At 37.1% G+C, this 22,381-nt stretch overlaps 1 protein-coding gene across 1 annotated transcript in view; it reads right to left on the bottom strand.

Annotated features, from left to right (window-relative positions):
• LOC311097019 (uncharacterized protein) overlaps positions 1 to 19,540 on the bottom strand; it is a gene marked incomplete at both ends in the record, with an annotated part of 37,044 nt that extends 17,504 nt beyond the window's left edge. The window contains 7 exons of the mRNA XM_084136486.1: positions 464 to 1,117; positions 11,006 to 11,086; positions 11,290 to 11,421; positions 12,875 to 13,070; positions 14,145 to 14,303; positions 14,549 to 14,661; positions 19,370 to 19,540. Coding sequence (XP_083992612.1) covers positions 464 to 1,117; positions 11,006 to 11,086; positions 11,290 to 11,421; positions 12,875 to 13,070; positions 14,145 to 14,303; positions 14,549 to 14,661; positions 19,370 to 19,540 — 1,506 coding nt within the window. The remainder of the gene's footprint in view (positions 1 to 463; positions 1,118 to 11,005; positions 11,087 to 11,289; positions 11,422 to 12,874; positions 13,071 to 14,144; positions 14,304 to 14,548; positions 14,662 to 19,369) is intronic.
• Positions 19,541 to 22,381: the final 2,841 nt, after the last annotated feature.

The following is a 22,381-nucleotide window of genomic DNA, read 5'->3' as shown; positions in this document are numbered from 1 at the left end:
CTGCATCATATTTGGTTCTCCTGCTTTTGCTGATTGTGGCAGATGTTTCCTATTCTATTTATTGTGTAAAAACCTGCACATGCCTTGTCTGACATATCTGCTAATTGAGTTCAGCTATTGTGTCCATTTCCTTCTTAGACACAGACTGGTTTCACATAATTCTTTAGTGTTAACAGAATGTGACACAAGACCGACAATTTCTGCAAGATATATACCAGTGTTATTTAGTATTATTTATACACTATGATAGTATTTATTAATATTTTGAATCAGCTTTTTCATTAATTTTTCAAATTAGCAGTACTCATTCTAATTTAACTTTTAGTAATTTTGTCATTATTTTTTTTTTACTTTACTTATTTCTAATTAGCTTAATAACTTAATTTATTTTAGTTAGCAAAACTTCTATTTAATGGTTTACAACAACAACAACAACACTGATATATACTGAATTTATACTCACAGGCTCACCTCGGGGCCCCACTGGCCCCATGGGTCCCCGTTGGATGCGATACATATTCCCATCAGAGCCACGGACAAGGTCTCCATGCCTGCCTGTGAGTATAACGGTACCTGGGTGCTCCTCAGATCCCCAACCAGACCGTGCAGGGATATCTGGAGTCCTGGATGCTGTACTTCCACTGCCTTTTGAGATGCCTTCCCAAGAAGTTGTGCTAACAGGAGCCTGTGTGGTGGCCCCCAGATCCTCTTTTAACAAGTTGGATTCTCGATCCTCAGGACTGGAGGTGGTTTCTAGGTGGGTTTCTGCTCTAGATACAGTACTTCCGGTAGGTTTCTCGGGTACCTGAACATCCAGGTTGATAATTGAGGTATCCACTGGTTTCTTTGGAGAAGGTTTGCCAGGTTTGTGCTTGTCAGTGGTGATGTTTTCATCTAAACGTTTAGATGTGGATTCTGGTTTTCCGTCACGACTTTCTGTAGTGTCAGTTGGGAAGGATTTGGAAGGTTTACCACCATTTTTGGACAAGATGTTTTGGTCCACAAGGTCTGTATCCTCATCCACCTCAAACACATCACCTCGCCCCACAAGGACAGGACGTTTGGATCCAGTGGGAAGAGTACCATCACCACGTATAATCCCACGTCTACGGAGACTCTATCAACATAAAGAAATGACTTAATGTTTGCCAAGAATTGTGTGTAAGCTACTATTCAATTTCATCTGGGAGCTTTATTTTTAGTATAACATGTTTAATGTAGATGTAATCACTTGTATTTCTTCATATGGTCTAATTTACCATGAGAATGTTTATGTGATTTGATTAAAGCTGTAATCCATTTTAACATTCGGTTGTGAAGTTGCTGCTGTTAACAGATGCTCAGGTAAATACACAATAATTCCAAGAAGATAAACAACAGACCTTTAAACTATTAAGCATCTTGTAGCAATCAGCTACACACATGCACGCTACATTTTGAGACAAAGTCAATGAGATTTGGAGAAAGAGACAAAAATAAAAAAATAAAAACAACAGAATCAAGGTCTGGATTCCATATGATCTGTCTTGGTTCTGAATGATGAAAAGGGAAATGAAAAACAGCCTCTCTTTGCGATGAAACACCCACATCACGGTGTCAAAGGCAGGGGATTGTTGCTGTACATCAAAATGACATACAAAATTGAAACATGTGTCTCTTTAAAGTCTGCTGTGATTCTGTCGAGTTGCTTTATTTGCATGAAGTCTAGGCCAAGTGTTTTAGTAATGTGACTTTTGTAGGACAATACGAGTGCTTTAGTTCTCTTCGTGGCATCTGCAATGTATAGACCTTATGTAGCCCCGCCCCTTTTCAGCGCTGCGCTCATTGTCTTTTGACTTCCGGTCTGTATTATCACAGCGATTCTGCGTGTTTATTAATGCACGGCTCGTTTTAAAATATTCCCGGTCGACTGACATTTGTTAAGCCATCTGCTTTAAACATCACAGTCCTCATGATAACTTTCGTTAACTTTACATTAAGTAAATCCACTTCAAAAGCTAATTACTCCTGGACAGCAATGCCATAGAAATATACAGAGCGACCGCAAAAACGGAAGTTAAAAGACAATATTCTAAAGATGGCGGCGCCCTCGTTTCTCTGGCGCATAAGGTCTATACAAAAAAGAGAAACTCAAAAAGAGAGTTGGGAGACATGAAAGGTTGTATATGAAGCTTATTTATATGTTGCACGGTTTTAACCATGCAAAAGTCATAAACTCAAATGTAACAATTTATTATGTCAGGTAAATGTATCATGCCAATTTCATAATCAGTTCAAAGATAATAAATACAAAACATCAAATGCTCTGGAATAAAGAGAAAAGATGCGAACCTGACATTAGAAAAGATATGATGCTGAGTGGCCGAGACCACTCTCAAAGAGCAGTGATTTGTAAAAAGAGCAAAAGAGCTGCGATTTGTAGCTCCATACTAATTTGAGCTACAAATCGCCCTGAGCCTCTTGTTGCATTTCTTTATATAGACAGAAACTTCTTTCACACGGAAACATTTGCTAACAATTGGAATTTGCATTCAGAGTTTACACCTTTTGGGAGCAGGATGCCACTTGTCTGGAAGACACACCCTCCTCTGTGTGCGAGTTATCTCTAAACTCTTAAATACCTTATTACCTTTTGGTTTACTTCTTTTGTGTTGCCAAATTGATAGGGTCAAATGTGACATCAATCTTACACACTATATTAATATATGTTACTATATTAATATGTTTATACATACATACATACATACATACATGCATGCATGCATGCATATATATATATATATATATATATATATATATATATATATATATATATACACATACACATACACATACATGCATATAAACATACATACATATAAACATACATGCATACATATTCAATGAATAATATGTCAGTCAGCAAGATGACATTCTACTGTAGCCTGTAAGGGTGAGATGGAAGAGCCTTTATACGACGGAAACGTGGGTTAAATCAGACCCTATGGTCTAATACCATGAGTAACAATGGCTCTTTCTGTGGCCACAGCCTGATAAACCGACACTTGATCTCTACCTGGCTACGAAGGGCCGTCGTCCAGCTTATCTTCCTGCTGTTGGTCTGATATCCCTCTAATAGCCTGCCAAAGAGGGTCTGAACACACTGACTCACATTAAGTGTCCAGTCACCCAGAAAAGAGCAACTTCCTCTCCAGCTCTAGCTATAATAGCATTGAGCCACAAGGGGGCTTCCTGTGACTAGGACCACCATGAAAACACACTCGTAACCTCACTGCAACAGTGCTTTGTCCTTAATTAATAACCAGAGTCCTTTTTTTGTGCTGTTTTTTTTTCTCTTGCACAAAGTCTGGAAATAGAGGCTGAATTTGATCACTTAAAAAAGAAAAGTCACTAAAGTGATTTTCTCCTAGTGGGCAAAACCCCCCAGAAACTTTGACATTCAAGGAAGGATTCAAGTCATATCTAGGGACCAGAATAACATAGAGCCACCTAGCAACCATATAGCAACAACTCGGGATTGTGGTGGTGACTTTTACACAAGAAACCCTAACTCACATTGACTGTCATGGCAAGTGGGGGAAATACAGAAGCTGTGACAAGATTAAGCAAAGATCTGTCTACAGGAGTAAAGCTATTGTGACATAATCCAGATCAACGATCACTTCAAGAATGAATGTTCTCAGAGCTGTTGCTGTGATGTGCACATGATGTACAACCCTGCTGCTATTTAAGGTCTGTTACAGAAACCTTTCCTGACTGAACACAGTTTAGACAGATCAGTAAAAAGGGCCAGATGACAAGTCTGTAGGAGAGGTAAAGAGTTTCCCTAATAAATAAAAGGGATATGCCTTTAGGCTTCAGATACATTACTTAAATGCATGTCTGCATGCCAGCTAACCAATGCAAGCATATGGGCAAAAGAAATTTGCCTATTATCATACTTCAGTTCTGAAAGTTATAAATTTACATCTAATGCCTAGGTCTGTAAATATATTAAGTGGAAAAGCCTACAAAAAAAGGGTCTAGTACATACAATCACGCACACACATAAGTCAGCACGAAAGAAGACTTGAAAGACTATCTGTAAATCTATCACAGAGACGCAGGTATTTACGGGCAATGTCAAACCAGCCGTATCTTGCATTTTGACTGATTTAACTACAGCACCCCATAAAATATTTCCCATAAAGCAATGTCCTACATTTCCGAAGAAAGTGGGCATTGGAAACTAAATTTAATATGGAGAAAAGATGGTTAGGCCCAAAAAGAAAATTAAGTAAGAAAACACCAATTACATCTGAAGAACTGAATTCATTCTCAGTCTCATCCATTGTTATATTGGTCTTGTCATAAAACTGTTGCCACAGCTGTTGTTTTCCTGCCACCGAGAGTTTGTCAGGCTGAGAATTCAATTTAGCTCTATGCATAATAATAAAATATTATTAATACAAATCCTATAAAGAGCAATGGTTATCATACAGTAAGCTATAATAAGCAGCACAAAAAGTAAACAAAAAAAATGAGAGAAGTGCGAAAAATCAAGTGCAATATTGTAAAATGCTGCAAAACCAATAAATGTCAATTATAGTCAAAATCTGCACCCTGACACTGGACATGAACTCAGTATTTGTGGTAATCTGGTTCGAACTATAGCTCAGTGAAAACTATTTCCATCATATAATCCAAAACCACTGTAACCTCTCACATCTGCAGCCAAACCACTGTCAGCCTTCAGGAGAAACGGACTAACACTTGATTACACGCATATGTCTTATTTTTCAACACGAATTATTTATACACATACTAAAAACCACAAAAAATGAAATCAAAGTGGAGCTTCATAAAGTGTTGGATTACCGCTCAACACCAAACCCACGTTTCATTAGTTCACACATGATTTGTAAGAACAATTTTCCAAAACAAACACATTTCGGAAAGGTTTCCAGAATGAAGCCATACCTTTGGAATGTGATTTCTCTGACCTTGCGCTCCGAATCTCATTAAATCCAACAGAAACCATCCTAGCAAACACATCCAGATCCTCATGGTGGCACACACACATTTACTCACACATACATCACCAACAACAAAAATTCAGTGAAACTCACAGTCAAGACTAGTCAATAATGTGCAAAACACGCTAGCACACCCACAAACTCTCAATCCACCCACATTCACACAGATTACATGCAGACACACACATATCATCTACTTCACACAATGAGACACCTGTTTGGCTGTGTGGCCTCAGGGCAAATTGTGTATGTGCGAGCGTGCGCTCTTGTCTTTGTGAGTGGTTATGTGTATAACGCTTGTAGTGTCCAGATACAAGTACTTACATGCTTGCTGAGGTGGATCAGAATTAACTGACAGAAACAATATGGTTTATACAATAACTTTCTGCTAATAGGGACAAATGGACCAATGGGAAATTCATACACTGCCCACATGCAGACGCAGTTTGGCATCGTCAGACGGAATGACAAGCTTGACAGCATTTTGAGATTCTGCTTATGTGAATTAAGTGCAAGTAGAGGAGAAAAAGTGACTCTGAATAAAAAAAGAAAACCCTAAATCAAAGAGGAGGCTATCCACACTCTTCACCCACAAAGCAGAAAGCAATGTGAAGTCTTCATGGAGACAATCCACAGAGATCTGTCACAAGGGTCCTTCCCAAATAGCAGATAATTGCTTCCAGAAAATTCCAGTCAGTTCTGATTTATAGAATCCTTACAAGTTTTGACAAGCATGTCTGTCTGTCCATCTACAGTATCTACTGTATCTATTTACAGGAGTGACCAAAAGAGATGTTCAGCCTTGAAACATTTAATTGTGCGGATATCATTTTTGGACAGAATCAACAAAATATTAATAACTGATTATACTGTTGATTATATTTTTTTGCACTGTAAAATAAAACCTTTAGCTGTAGTTTGCCAAATCATTTTGTCAGATAAATACCAAGTTTAGTGTTTTGTTTTTCCTTCATATTTAAAATATTAAAACAACATATCAAATATTTTCCTCATATTTTGATCGTTTAATCGAATTTGTAGGGTCATAAAAAACAAATATCCCCTCCAGACATCACTTTTGGCCACTACTGCACTACGCCCTTATGACTTATTTTTCAACAAATATTTATGCACAAACTAAAACCCATAATTGTTTTTATTAAAGTGGAGCATCATTAAGTATTGGATTAGTGCACTCCACCAAACACGTGTCATTATTAGATAGGAGTAGTTGTTCATTGTGAACAGCTGAAAGTCTGTAAATATTGGCAATAAACCTTATTTGAAAAGGGGGTTAAATATTTGCGTTAAAATATTTACAACAGCATTTGTACACCACCAGCACATGTTGATGATGTTTTATTCTTCTATGCTAACTTGCGTCGTAGCCAACGATTCAATAGGTGTCATCATCAAACAGTCTACTTACATGTCATACCCAAGTTTATTAGATCCATGTCGTACAGTGTGATTTGTAATGATCTTATATAGGATTGCCAAAATCGCACAGTCTGTTTTAACTGTTCTTTGTCCATTCTCGTTGGTAATATTGTGTTTTGCTTCATCTACTGCATTTCCCTCTTGCTCCTGTGTGTTTTTTATTGTTATTAAAAGATACTGCTGCACCTCGATCCTGCCTCAACTCATCCTTGTTGCAACCCATGCTGACACCTATAAATCTGTCAATCCAGCATATATGATCTATTCACCCATCCATCCATCCATCCATCCATCTAGAAAGAAAGAATGAGAAAGAGTAATATTTCTGCATGATAAAGCCACTTTGCATTAACTGCATGTGATTTATTGTTTGGGGATGGCTGGTACTAAATTACTGTCTCAGAACTGATCATTACAGCCTGTGGAGTTGAGGTCTGTGAATGCCCGAGGATAGAGACACAGTGAAGAGGAGAGCAGGCGTGATATAGACGCCTGCACAATGACATATAATTATGGAGTTTTCAGTAAACCATCATTCACACCAAAAAGGGAAAAAATGCCTTAATTTATGTGACAGTTTGCACATCTGAGCTCTAAAAGGGCAGACTGTTGCATAATGGCGCTGTTACTCTTGTTTATTGTCATTGTGACATACAAATGGGAAACAAGTTTTCGCACATGTATAAATAGATATTAAATTAATTACAAACACATTCATATTTGTTGTACTAAACAACTGACAGCTGGAAACAGATCAATCGTTTTATGGATTTAACTCTCAGCAGCTGTCTTGACCAAAACCCATGACTCAGCTTGTAAAAACTTTTTAGAATTTAAATGTAATTTGTATTTACAATAAAAGAATTTACATCTTTACAAGGGATTTTTTAAGCTTGAGACATGGAAATGGCGTGTGCAAAATACATAAAGAAAACAGACAAGAAAACAACTTATTGCTTCAATTACTACTAAGATGACATGTGTTCATAGGTGTTCTTAAATATATATTTTTTTTATCCAAGGTTGCCTGGCAACTGATCTAGGAGCTCACCTTACTTCAGCATGTGCGCCAGTATGTGTGTGTAAACATCTTTGTAGTTTTGCTAATCAAAAAGTGAGGAAAGAGGCTTGGAAGGACAGAAAAATAGGAACCTACAACACTGTTAGAAATTCTGGGGTCAGTAATATTTATTAATGTTTTTGCAAGAAGTCTCTTACACCAAGGCTGCCTTAATTTGATCAAAAATACAGTAAAAACAGTGATACTACAATATTCTACTATTCTACAATTTCAAATAAATGTTTTCTATTTTCAATATATTTTAAAATGTAATTTATTCTTGTGATGACAAAGTTGAAATGACTCCAGTCTTCAATTTCACGTTGAAATTTCCTTCAGAAATCATTCTAATATGAAGATTTGGTAATCAAGAAACACTTATTATTATCAATGTTGAAAACCTGAAAAGTTGTGCTGTTTAATATTTTTGTGGTGACCATTAAACACTTTTTTCCAGAATCTTTGATGAAAAGAATGTTTAAAAGAACAGCATTTATTTGAGATAGAATTTTTGGTTGCACGTTACTTAACAGTACGTGCACTTACGTAAACTTACAGTGAACTTACCTAAGGATTTACTGGGTAATGTAAGGTAACTACATGGGTTAAGGTTAGGTTTAGGGGTAGATTCGGGGTTAGTACATAGTTATTACCAAGTTATTACAATTCCTATAAGTACATAGTATGTACACGGGGAACAGGACTGTAAAGTACTAAATTTTTTTTTTTTTGCAAACATTATAAATGTCTTTACTGTCACTTTTGACTTTATTTAATGCACTTTTGCTGAATTAAAAGTATTTATTTCTATAAAAAATATCTTTCTAACTCCAAACCTTTGAGGAGTAGTACTGTATATCACCACATTGAGAAATAAAAATGAACGGTAAAGTGTCTAAACAACTCAACTAACTGATATAACAAATTAGCATTTTGTTCAAAACCAGGCCTTCTCAAGAACCATTTATATTAACCCTTTGGGCAGAGAATGACAGATGACAGAATGGACAAAATGCACTCAACCTAACATTTGACCTTAGTCCCTGATATCAGGAAGAAGAGGTGAGGAAATTAGCAGCTCAGGTTCTTTGTAAACGAACACAATACTTGTAGCTGGCACTGTCTCATGCATGTCCACACTTTTATCCATGAACAAATAAACAACCTTTAAACACAGATCATACATTTATTACTTTATTCTCACAGACAGAGCGAGTTTAAAGGCACGTTTGGAGCTGTTGAATCCTTTACAGCCTGTCTGAGTAATTCTGACACTTCCCTAGAGGAGTACTCCGTCCAACTCAAACTTAATTTTAGTGCCGAGCAAATCAATTACAGGCTTGTGCCAACCCCTGCCAAACGAAACCCACAGAAATAACAAGGCTATTTCTATTTCTATTTCTAAACACGCTAACACCACTTTTAAACAAACACACTGCCCCTGTAGACTGAACAGAACAACCCAAAACAAATCAGGCAGACACAAACACATATGCATTATAAACCCTGGCAATAACACGTCGCCCAATGGGTCAAGCAAACATGTACTATAACATTTACACATAAAACCTAATTTCTCGACAGGGCCTCTGCTCCAGACCTTGAGCCTTAGTGCTTATTCAAAAGTGGGTAATCCCTCTATTCTATCCCTTAAATTTGCAAAAATCCTTAATCATAATAATAATAATGGTTTGAGGTGTCATTCATATAGCAGTAATGGTCAGTGGACAAGGTATACACATATATACCACACACATACATAGACATATACATAAAATATATCAAGTCTCTCAATTGGTCATCTGACCCAAAAATATGCATTCTGTACGTACACATATCCAACTAAACATTCATGTCTCGGGCTTCAAAGCTGTCACACTGGAAATGAGTGACAAGATAATTTAGTGATTACCTTTAACCCCTGACCTCCTGTTGGGTTAAAGAGATCAAAGAAAACCATACGTTTCCCATTAATCCATCCAGGAAACTGGCAAACCAAAAACGGCAGAGGCATCAAAGCGAAACACCACAACAAAAAGTTCATAGTCAAGAGGTTACACCACAAGAGAGAACTGGAGAAATAAAACAGGTTATTTAAAAAAAAAATCTGGTGTTCTTTAGTCTTTGAAATCCTCCACCTTTATGACATAACATAATGGAGTCCAGGTGATTGATTGAGGCACTATAGATGTTTTAAACATGCTATGCTACGGTCTCACTGAAAGAAACATTTGGTTTTGAATCAGAAGGAATATAGAGTCCATCAATATTCATATCTACAATTACTAAACTTAATTCAAAGCCCACAATGACCATGAATCCATGGGCCAAACAGCTCACAGCAGCCAAACACACACGGACTTGGCTGTTGTAGCTCAACTACACCCCACACCATCTTTCTTTGGCTTAAGAGAAGACAGAGGAGATTTGGAAAGCCTGTTTGGGTTTGTGACTACAGGTTCACAGAATGTTAGAAGACTGTCTTTTTTGTTTTTTTATGCATAAAAACCACTGGCAGGATAATAAAATATTAAATGACTATCAGTCTGACAGGAATGGTATGTAAATACAGCTTCTTAAAAGGTATACGATTATTAATGGAAATATAAACTGACGGTTCACATGTAATGCTACAATTTCAAGCAGTTATATCCACATCAAACATCCAATCAAAATATGATTCACAAAACTAAATGCTTGTGAGTAAAAACAACCCTATGGAGGTAACTATGGAAATCAACTCTTGTCATTTAAACCGAGATGTCCATAAGGTTTAAATTACAAGAAAGCAAGTCATGATGTGGCCAATGCAGATAGGACTGAGCAATTCCATATCCAAATAATTTATAAAGCTGCAGGGGAATACCAATATCAACTTTTTAAATAGTATTTTTAGGTTGTTTGATCTTTTGCTAGATAATTTAAAGGCTGGTTTAGACAGATACAGGTTCCTTCACCCAAAATCCTGTCCTCAAAATTCACTCATATTTCTCCAAAGCCATTTTTCTTTCTTCCATGGAACACACAAGAAGATATACTGCAGATTGTTCAAAGTACTCTCATTCATAATGGGAACTGAGGCTGTTTTTTTTTTTTTAGCTCTCAAAATAAACAAAAAACAACATAAATGTAGCATAAAAGTGGTTTATATGACTTGTCTGCTATATTCCTATTCCTACATTGTGTTCTGAAGCTGTATGATAAGACTAAAAATTATATGGCTTCAAAAGACTTGTAACATAACACAAAAGCATAAAACACTTATGATGCTTCTTCATCATGTGTGAAGTGTGACAGTCCTCTTCTTTTTGTTTGTGGTATAGAAAAGATCACTCTGGTTATTGTGCAATACATCCTCTTTTGTGTTTCACAGAAGGTCATATGGGTTTGGAATGACATAAGGGTGAGTAAATGATAGAATTTTCATTTTGGGGATAACTAATTTACTACATATACAGTAAAGATGAAAAATAACAGTATTGATACTTACCGTCAGTTTTACACGAATAGAGTCATTGTCCTTTGCTGACACTAATAAGTCTTCCAGGTCATTTGAGGACAGCAAAAGTTCCTGGACAGAGAAAGAAAAAAGATGGAATATGACAGGAAGACAGAAAAGATGAATATTGAAATAAAAATGGAGATGAATTGCAGTGGCAAGAAATTACAAATATTTTGACAATTTTGGCACAAATGTATCTGTCACTAGGTAGAAACTAGCCTGATTTGGAAGGCGGGTTATATAACATTCCCTGTACAGTATGGCTTGCTCACCTCTTCAGTGTCTATGCGAGGAGAGCGAGGTGGTTTGTGTCCGATTCCGTCACACTGGGGCTGGAAAAAGGCACACTGATCTCGAGCTGCATCTGGTTCTCCCATCAGAAATGCCACCTGCATCAAATCACCCTGAAGAAACGAGGCAAATGAAAATATTACACCTATACAGATTCACACATACAACCCATATGGTCATAAGGCACATACATTCAATGCATGCATGCTTTGACACACAAACACATAAGAATGCACACTTATTAACAGTTTTTATTAGCAACCATTACATAAAACAGAGCAAATTATTTGTCAATTATTCAGCAAGAGTTCATGTCAGATATGAATACAACAGATATGAGTTCAGAGATGATAGTCTAGCAATCTGTTAACATCAAATAATATGATGATCATGAAGTGTTGCCTTAGAAGTCAAGAAATTTGCTAAAATGCTAACTCTCACCATGTTACCCTATGACTGAGTTCAGTGTGTAAGTATGTAAATGGGATGTTTGGACTCTATGATGTAATTCTCTGAGACTCAGCCTAGACTTCATGCTGTATTAACTTTCCCTGTCTAACACAACTAAAAAAGGGCATTTAACTTAGCACAGCTGTACAGCTTAGTGCACAGCTGTCCAAACTATACTCCTGAGTCCTAGCCCCTTTAAAATGCATGTTCTTCAGAACACAACATAACATACAGTAAATCCATTTTAAAGTCCAAAAAAATCTGCTAAAATGCCTTCCCCCCCCCCCTTAACCTGACATGGGTCTCTTGTTCTGCAATGTAATAATCTATAATCCATGTACACTCCAGCTAAATACATTTTAAATTTCCTGTCGCTAACTTTTCTTTGCTCAATTACAGCTAATGCCAAACAGATTAGACTGGTATCTAAGATGGCAGATAAGTTTCTTGTTTACAGCGGAGACACCAAAATGTTAATGTCAACAATCACACTTAGGGTACTAGAAGCGACTCCTTTACTCCGTACACAATATTCAACAGCAAATAAATATGGCACTCAGTATGAACAATGCATGCATGGAATTGGGAACTTCGGATGTAAGACTAGGATACCTGCACTATAGGCAAAAGTTCAAGTTTATAATAATTATATTTAATAAAAGCATTAATTAAACGAGTGCTACATGGCAGTGCCAGCAAAAGAAATGTTATGCCATGCTATTTTTGAAAACCAACAAATCATACTTGTTCAAATTTTTCATCAGATATTATTTATGTAAGAAATTGTGCTGGTAAATTGTAACAGATAGTTGCACATAAAAAATACAAAGTCTCAATCTACTTGTCAGCAACAAAATGGCAAATCCATCTGGAATCTTGGATGAGTAAAAACGCAGATGTTCGGCTTGGGGTATAGTAACTCCTATACGAGAGACCCTCATCCTTCATAAACCTGACTTTGGGTTTAAATGCCGACTGGGAACGTTCTGGAGATGTATTTACAGTACGTGTCATGTGCTGAGAGCTGGTGAGATAAAGGACATTCTCATCCTAAAGTAGGTACTACATCCTTGCATGTTTGGACCACACAAAACAAAATTATGTTTGAAAACTGACCTCAAAAGGGGTCTCAAACCCCTCAATGATTCCTCCCACCATTACCAGGCCATCAGTGGATATTCCCAGACCGTCCTTATAGGCCCAGTCCACGCTCTCAACCATTGAGCAATCCACATACAATGCCAAACGGCCAGAGGAAACGCTGATGGCCACACGGTGCCAACCTCCATCGGACAGCACTGCCACGGGGAATCTGGGAACGACAGGACAGGTTTTGAAAAACTAACTACTTTATTTTGTTTTCTTGACAAGGTGGGCTAAACAAATCACATGTTAAAGTATTGGAGAACAGGGAGAGTTGGGAGAACCCAAGAAAAGTAGAAGCCATTAAATTTCCTGGCAAAACATTCAGAGACACAACACTTCCTGTCTGTGTAATGATACATGACTTTTTTTTTGCATATGCAAGCTTAAACTAAACAGAAAACCATATGAGAACACAGTAAGAACATTTTGGCATTGTTATGTCACCTTATGATGAATGAGAAGCATAAACAGGTAAAATGCATTCCATTTATTTTGTCCTGCAGGTGGGTAATTAGGCGACAGGTCCAAATATTAGTTTTGAGAGGCCACGAGTTAAATCTCATGCCTCATTTATACGTCTCGACTGTAAGGATTGGCTTAAGTCACAGAAATCTAGATTTAATATATCCCAGAGCTTCACAAAACGGTGGGGTCTGTGCTTGTGTTTAAGATTAACAATTAGCCAAAACTAATACTCTACTGACATGAAGAATGAGGAGATGATGAGAATGGTTTTGTCATCATGGAAGAGGAACAAAGAAGGTCAATGACATTAAAAAGCAAGCAACAGAAAAAAAAGAGGAGAAGGAGAATAAACAGACTGTGGTTACATAAGAGGATTCACTGAGATGTGCCTTTTTAATTATCTTTTTCCTGCCAAGATGATGGCTTTGGGACCAAAGTATGAACCACAAAATAATCAAGACCACCAAGTAATTGAGTTTTCAGATGGTTGCGCGTTAATCCTCATTTAAGAATGATTCAACATTGGCAATTATATAGTCTTGTCTACTTTCCAAGCGTTCTTGTCATGAATGTTTTTTTTTTTCTGTGATTAATTGTTCAGATCAGATGCTTTAACTTCTTAATAAAAAAATAAAATAAGAACAGAGATCAGGGACTCAGGGAAATTTCTTGGCAAACACAATACTTGGCAAATGCAAGAGATAAAATTAAAGTGTGCAATTTTTAAAACAGGTTTCCTAAACACTCCCTGTCTGCCACTGAAGTGAAGACTCACTCGTAGTGTCGTTGTTGGGTGCTGATGAAGGTGAAGGTGTAGGCACTGATGCGGATCTGCAGGAGAATGTGTCCGTCTGGACAGAGGAAGGTCAGCACACTGCGGTCTTCAGACTGGGAGCTACGTAGACGCAACAGCAAACTGAACTCATCACCAAACCTGAGAAAGAAATAAAAGAGAAAGCTTGATATTACATGATTACACTAGTTTTAAGAAAGAATATCATATATAAAGTTAAAAAAAGAAAAACCCAAGTAGATATTCTAGCAAAGACCCAAAATTGTTATATTGTACATGTACATGTTTCATTCATAACTCATGTACACACCAAGTTTGGAGTGTCTAAACTGAAGAACAAAATAAAAATGCTTTTTTTAATGTCAGTGGCTGGTGAGTGTACGTACCTGTGTCCAAACACCTGCTGTAGTGGTACAGAGAGGGTGGAGTACTGGCCTACTTGCAGGACTGGACATCTTCGATTTTCATGCGTTACTGATGCGTTGCTGTGATTAGCCACCTGCCATAGATGATCAAGAAGGTCTACAGCTTCTGACAAATAATTAAAAGTAAATGGAAAAAAAATGTTAGGTCCATTTAATCACATTTTCAACAAAACATCAGCATTTTTGCTGAAACATACTGTGGGAGGGTGAGGAAGTCACAGGGTGACTAGGTCTAACCCTAAATTGCATAATGGATCCCAGAAACATCTGTTTTAGATAACGCAGCAGGTATATGAGAACCGAGCCTGTAAACAAAAGGCTCTGTTGTGTAGGTGCATTTTTCCAATATTAATCATTAGCTCTGTTGAAGTCTTAGCAACTTTGAGGGTAGTCTGTGTGAGAAAGCAGTCACTCAGGAAATCAGTTCAACATACAAAGAAACAGACCTGTTCAGTCCTTTCATTAAATGTTTAGAGGGTCATAACAAGTCAGCTGGTCTTAAATGGAGCAGTCATACCCCATAGTGCCCACCATTGTGTTCCCTCTTTAACATGCTCATTTCCTGCGGGCGCTGAAGGTCTTAATTTACAGAGTATACCGTGTGCTTGCTCATGTTTATGTGTGTGTGAATATCTCATGCCTCCAGGTTGCAGGCTTGTGTTTTAGTGTGCAGTATTGTACAAAATGAGACAAATAAATCTTGCCGAATGCTGAATTTAATCAAATGAGAGTAAGTGACTCAGAAAGCACAGCTCGCAATGAGCAGGTCTGAAACACACCTGGCAGGGAAGCCAGCTGACTCTGAGAGAACTGATCCATCAACACAGACTTTGTATTGGACTGTAAATCTTCATTTACAAGACAAAGTTGAAAGCGAAGGCCTAGAATTAAATTTAAACACCCACTTAACATGGATGGGCTAAATTGTTATATATAAATATAAAACAATATAAAACAGATATGTTTTAGCCAATTTTGGGTAAAAGAGATTCTAGTTAAAGTGCCCCAGTGCATACATCCAAGGTCAAAAAACACTTTAATTTTCTCGGGCGGGTCACAGTAGCTGTCGTTCACACGCAGCCAATGAAAACCATAGGCTGGCATTATGCAAATGTGTTACATTGTTACACAGGTATAGAACAGGACAGGAAGTGAGAATAGAACTGCTGACGACTCGTTTCAGCAGTTCAGAATTGATTATTTTTGGAGACAAAAACTTTATTTGTTGTGCACTTTGATCTTTAAAACTTTGCAGACCTTTTAACTTCACAAACAGCTAGCTATATTACACACTGCATAAAAGGTAATATTTGAAAAAGCATTATAGGGGCACTTTAGTATTGGTGATTGTCACTCTTGAAATGAAAGATCAAGATGAGCGGTGCATTGTGGGATACAGTATTCCACACAGAATATTCAGACTGTACTGCATACTATACGTGTTATGGCTGATAAACAATACATAGAAAATATTAATTTATACTACCGTTCAAAAGTTTGAGGTCTGTAAGATTTTTCAATGTTGTTGAGAAAATCTTATGCTCACCAAGTCTGCATTTATTTGATGAAAATAACAGTAAAATCAATAATAATGTGAAATATTGTTACAATTTACAACAAACTGTTTACTATTTTAATACATTTTAAGCCGTTACTCCAGTCTTCAGTGTCACATGATTATTAAGAAATCATTCTAATAGGCTGAACTGGTGTTCATGAAACATTTCTTGTTATAATCAATAACAAAATAACACGAAAACCATGATAAATTTTTTTCTTTGATGAACAGAAAGTTAAAAAAAACTGCATTTACTGGAAATAGAAATCTTTTATAACAATATAAATGTCTTCACTGTCACTTTTGATCAATTTAATACTTATATTAAGCAAGGACATATTGATTTATTTCAAAAGAATAAAATACTAACACTATTGAACGTATAGTATGAAAAATGGATATTCATTTTTAGATCTGCAAAATAATTACTTTATTACTATTATTATTCAGTTATTAGTGTTTTTAAAGATTACCTAAGTGAGTGTTAGATGTAAAAATAGGTAAAATGAGCATGCAAAATTATACATGATGACATCAAGACTGCCTCTGCCAACACTGTTAACAAGGAGAAGAGTGAGTCAACAGGTTAAGCGAGGATTCTGATGACTGAACATGCACACTGACCACAGCAGATTTACACACTGTGTAACGAGCACTGCACCAAGACTGCAAGCCTTTTTCCAGGAACATGTAATTGCTTCAACAGGATTACACATCCCCCTCTTCCCTCACTCACCCCGTCACATAGTAAACACACTGCAAAGTGAACATGCTCCAAACTTTCACCAGACTTTTCGATTTTAGAAATTTCAGCAATTCCTTAATTACATTTTCTCATACTCTTTCAGCTCAAATATAACAGTCATAAATGGACAGCTAGATTCTATGCTGCACTCCAGTCAATTCCACAGTGGTTGTCACATCATTCATGGAAATTAGTCAAGCTGTATTGGTCACACAGATTTACGTTGGAAACAAGATATGCAAACCCCTATTTGGTGACACAGACTAAAATCCACCTTTCAAAACCTTTCTATGATTGTTTCTGAACCACTAGCCAATAATATTAGCAAGATATCCAATGGAAACTTTCACTGATATTCTGAGAGAATTTGGCTCACTTCTTGTCCTTACAATGATATATCAACAAACCGAGCCTGCAGGCTGAAAGTCTGAAAACAAAAGAAGTGATTTTCAGGTTAAGACCTGCTTTAGAATAACAAAAAGATCCATAAATACTGAGGATATGACATCACACTCACATCAAAGCTCAGATGACTTCAGTCCAGATGTTGAGATGCTGTCATCCCAACAACCCAAGGATATTCCACTTATTTAGATTATAATCTATAGAGAGTTGGTTGGAGAAATTTGCTTGTGAAGCATTACGGCAACATGGTATCATTTATCAAAAAACTCCAGAAAAGAAAGTAAGACAGGAAGGAGGAGAAGAGCGAAACAAAGGGAACTAGAGAAAGGATACACTCCGCGCTTTTAGGAAAGGTTAAGGTTAAATAATTCTTACCCAAGTTCTTACGACACAGAAATGGCAACAAAAAAAATAAAAATAAACCAGATGCCTGAAATCGTTCTTACTTGAAACTTGTGCACTCGTAAACTATCGCCATATCCTGAGGGGAACCGTGGTGTCCTTGTTTCAAAACAAGGCTCGTGATCAAAGCTGTGTTTATGACAGGGAAGATTGATTTGGGGGTCACACAAGGCATACAGTCTGAATACTTTCTGCAAGGGCTGTGAGTGATACATTCTCATCAGTCAAGCATTTTCCATAGGCTCGGGCCTACAGTACTTCCTGTGGCTGTGTTTGGGAGAGCATGGACTTCGCCAAGGAGAACATTCCTCTAGGACACATCATGTCTGCAAGCCGTACGACTGCCACATGGATGTGCAACAGAGTGGATAATAGGGCATATAAACCAACTCCGATAAAAGACAAACTTCTTCAATTACAAGTTATTAGAGCTAGTGTGGAAAGTGTGCTTTGAAACTACGGCTATTATTACTCATAGCAAAATACATATTTTTTTATTTTTCAAAATTACCTTGTTATTTAAATACAATTTAAATTTGAAATTATAATAGTTAAGTATAATTTCATTAATTAATCTTATTTAAATTTTTGCTACTCAACAAAGGGTGGCTCAACCAAAAATTGAATAATCTTCATAGTTTAAACCATTTCAATTAAGGAAGGAGTTCGGTTGCTATGCAGAGACTGGAGCTTTCAATGTAGCTGCTATTATAGCTTCAGATAGAAAAAAGAAAGAAAATAAAAAGACGAGTGAGCAAATTATTTGCTGAAAAGCAGAGAAAGGCATAGCCATTCCTTTCAACAAAAACAACTATAGTGCATTTGTGTGTGTGTGTATCATGCTGTAGGGTTTGCAGCTATAATAATATTTATAGATCTAGCTAGCATATGAGACGTGGTTGTGATTTGGCAATAGGGGACAGCCTATATGCTGGTCAAAATCGGGCAGACTCCCTGAATTTTTAAAACATGTTTAAAAATTATCGAGAGGTCGGGAGGTGGTTGTAACATGCTCGGCTTGGCTTGTAATTCCTCTCACACATTGTGAGCCGTGACCATACAAGCATCAATGATTTCTTCCGAGAGGGGGTGAAGCTTGTACGACAGCAAAAATCGTATGCCCGGCTTTAGTAGTCAAAAGATTTAAGTCAATTAAAAGTAACTATAAAAGTACTAATTATGCAACCACTGTTTCATTTCCTGTCTGTACCTCTATGTGATGCATAATCAGAATAATTGATCAAACTTAAGAGAACTAGAATAATGAATGTTTGGCATTCTGTAATAACGGCATATGATAATAACTTGTCTATAGTGTCTCAACAGCCATAACACACTACTGTATTGTTCTACAAGACGTGCATCAAGTTTTGAAGACAGATAAGAGTGACCCCCCCCCCCCCCCCCAAAAAAAGGGGGGTCAAAGGGGGGCAGGCGGGTTGGACGGGTCGCGCGAATGGGGGTGTTTCATTAATAATATTAGTTTTATAATAATAAAAGTAATTAATAATTTTTTTTTTTTTTGTTGTTGTTATTAATAATTGCTCATATACCAAATAAAAAGTATTTATTCAATTTCCGCATGTGCGTGCGTGTGTGTGTGTGAGAGAGAGATAGAGAGAGATAGAGATAGAGATTATGACTGGTGTTGTTTATTGTAAGTGTTTGTTGCCTTTTTGGAGTTGTTGCCTTCCACCTGCACCGTCTCCTCCTCTGTCTCCTCCTCTAATGGGCCTACCCTATTCGCCACCTTCTCTGGGCCAGCATCCTCTAACCTGGCCTTTTTAGGGGACTCTCCTCTCAGGGCGAATGAGAGGATGCTTAATTGCTTTTTACCGGACATCTTTGAAAGAGAAAGACAGATGCAATGATTAATGCATCCATGGCCAGGATATAATTATAAAAGACATGATTTTAAAAGTGACCTATAACATCGACTATGCAATACAATTTAATTTATTTAGTGCTAATAAAATTTAAGCCTATTTGGAGAGAGAGATGTTTATAATGTGACAATATGTCAGTCATCGTGTGATAACGAAAATATGACTAGGCCTAGACTACTTGTTCTGAGCAGGTTTTGTCAGTGAACAGGCTGTAAAACTGTTGGCTAAGTTACAGACACTCATGAAAAACTGATGCTAATTATCTGGGAAACATTCTCTAACAGCAGTCAAGTTGTCACTATTTGTGTCAAACAAGTTGTGAATTTGTTGTAACATTAAAACAGGAGATCATGACTTACTCTGTGTTCAAAGTGATGCTCGGAGTGATTTCCTCTATGAGTGAACGAAACTTTCAGGTAGAATCACGTGAACAATTCCAGGATATGCTTTTTTTTCATTGGTTGTTGCGTTAAATCTTACCCAGATACAATAGTGCTATTTTCTGATTGGCTATTGTGTAGCCCCTTTCTTTTTTTTGATTGACTGATAAGTGGCAGGCTCGACTAAGAACTCCAGGGGAGACGCGCTTGATTCCTGCAGGTTCCATAGTCAGAGCGGCGCGGCCAGAGAAATGTTGGGCGCTGCGGCATATTAAATATATTATAAATAGTTTTTCCGCGTGAGAAATGAGTGACTGTCACGTTCAATGCGTGACACTTGAAAGCCCTGCAAAAGCCACAACTGCATCTCAAATGAAAGACCCTTCATCTATGCCCATGCCCTGCAGCGAAGACCCTCATGATTATTCACACATGCTTGTTGGAATCTTTCTTTAGAAACAAACAACATTTGTGGTGAAATGTGCAAGTTCTTTTCCAAAATACAGAGGTGGACAGACCACTTAGAGAGGCCACGGATGAATGACACAAAAAAGTGTGGAAAGAATGTGCCTGAGACAAAGCGATGGAAAGATAATTTGAAGGCAGACGAATGAGTTGCTCTGCCCTGGTAGTAAAGTCTGTTCTTCCCTCATAACTCTTCCATAATGGTTTGTAGTGGGTAGAAGAATCCTTCAGTAGGCTCATTTGAAACGGGATGCTGCATGAGGAGTAACCTAAAGAATAAAAGGAAAACCCTTACGGTCAAGCCATAAATACACGAGCCACAGACAGCTTAGAGTTTAAAAGCAGGAGGGATGACAAGACTGATGCAAAACCGTTACCCTTTACATGAGAAGGGGAAATAAATAATCCCCCATTGCAACGATTTAAATTCACATGAGTAAAATACCAAAAGGATGAAAAGGACTTTTATTAATTGTGTAGACCTCAAAAATACATGCTACAAGAAAAACAAACAGAAAAAGCCTCTAAATATGGCATATTTCTGCAGAAATGCTTGAAAGTGCAAATAAGAGATGCCTGTAAAGTAATAAAGTATATGGTGCAAAACAACTGAAGTAAAGCATCTTCTTAAGCATATCCTGCGAAAGCCGATTAGTTTTGTTCCTAACAGCCCAATACACAGCTCCAGATGTCGATGTCTGTATCATGTGGGAGGAGTGTTCAGACACCGCATAACACTGGCACTCAGGGATTGTGTTGATGGATCGCATGTGCGGACACTAAATAAAATCCAGAATTAGCCACAAGTCACATCATGTCACATGCTGAATGCATGAGGCACAAACTTTGATCACAAAAACTAGATACAGAGCCACTACAGTATCTTAAAACACTGTTCTTTATCATCCACCAGAGTCTGGGCTTCTCTGGCTGATAATAGCAAGATGTGATGCTCTAATATAGAATCAGTACAGCTATCAGTGCAGCTTATGTCAAGCTTTTAGACTTCAGCAAATTGTTTGTTATTTTGTTGTAAGCTTTAACAGTTTTAGCAGTGCTGTTTTAAAGGGGATTCATTTAGAAACAAAACAGAAATGATAGCATACTGACAATGTCCTGTGCTTGCCTTCATGTATATTTATAATGAAAATGCCTTTAAAATTCCAGTTCAATTCCTGACTTTGAAACAAAGAATTGCAATTTGAAATTAATTAATTAAATTAATTATATTTCAATATTGTAAATATAATTACAATAAAGACAAGCTTAGAATGTGTTTAAAAATTCAAAAAAGTGTGCAGGTTTATCAACTTTACAAATAGACAGAACAATTGTACATTTACATTTAGTTTTATCCAAAGCAACCAAAAAAGTAAGGAAAATAAAGTGACTGGCTATAAAAGTAAGAAATTGTGAAAAAAAATAGCTGTTCAGACAACCCTTTGAATTGTAATTTTTTTTTAAATAGTAGTTTTGGGTGTTCTGTGAGAAGGTTTTGCTTGTTGAAACATCCAAGCAGATGTTGAGGTCCAGAAGTCATCTCACCTGGACCTACCAGGTGGCTGAAAGAGGGTTAAAACTACCTAAAAAAGACTGGATTGATGGGCTGTGATACAGACTCCATGAAAACTCTCAGAGGAGATATGGAGATGAGAAACCAGACATAGAGCTCATGTTCTGAAAGGCAGGTGAGAGGTTAGAGGTCATATTGATCCCATGTGACACAACGACGCTTTGCTGTGATGACTGATAAAAGCCAGTTGAAAATTCCCAAAATGTTCTGCTCTCATAAAGTTACGAGATGGGGTTCACACATTTCATCAAATGAGAAAAACAGCTGCTTTACAGGGTATTTCTTTCAATTTTACTTGAATACAGAATATTATACAATCCAACAGAGCAAGAGGGACATCACAACCCAATCATTATGAAAACTCTCCATTTGACTTGCCT

This window comes from Abramis brama (genome assembly GCF_963993115.1).
Source record: "Abramis brama genome assembly, chromosome: 15".
Taxonomy (NCBI): Eukaryota; Metazoa; Chordata; class Actinopteri; order Cypriniformes; family Leuciscidae; genus Abramis; species Abramis brama.
The sequence above is the reverse complement of the archived record's forward strand: the minus strand, read 5'-3'. Positions and strand labels throughout refer to the sequence as shown.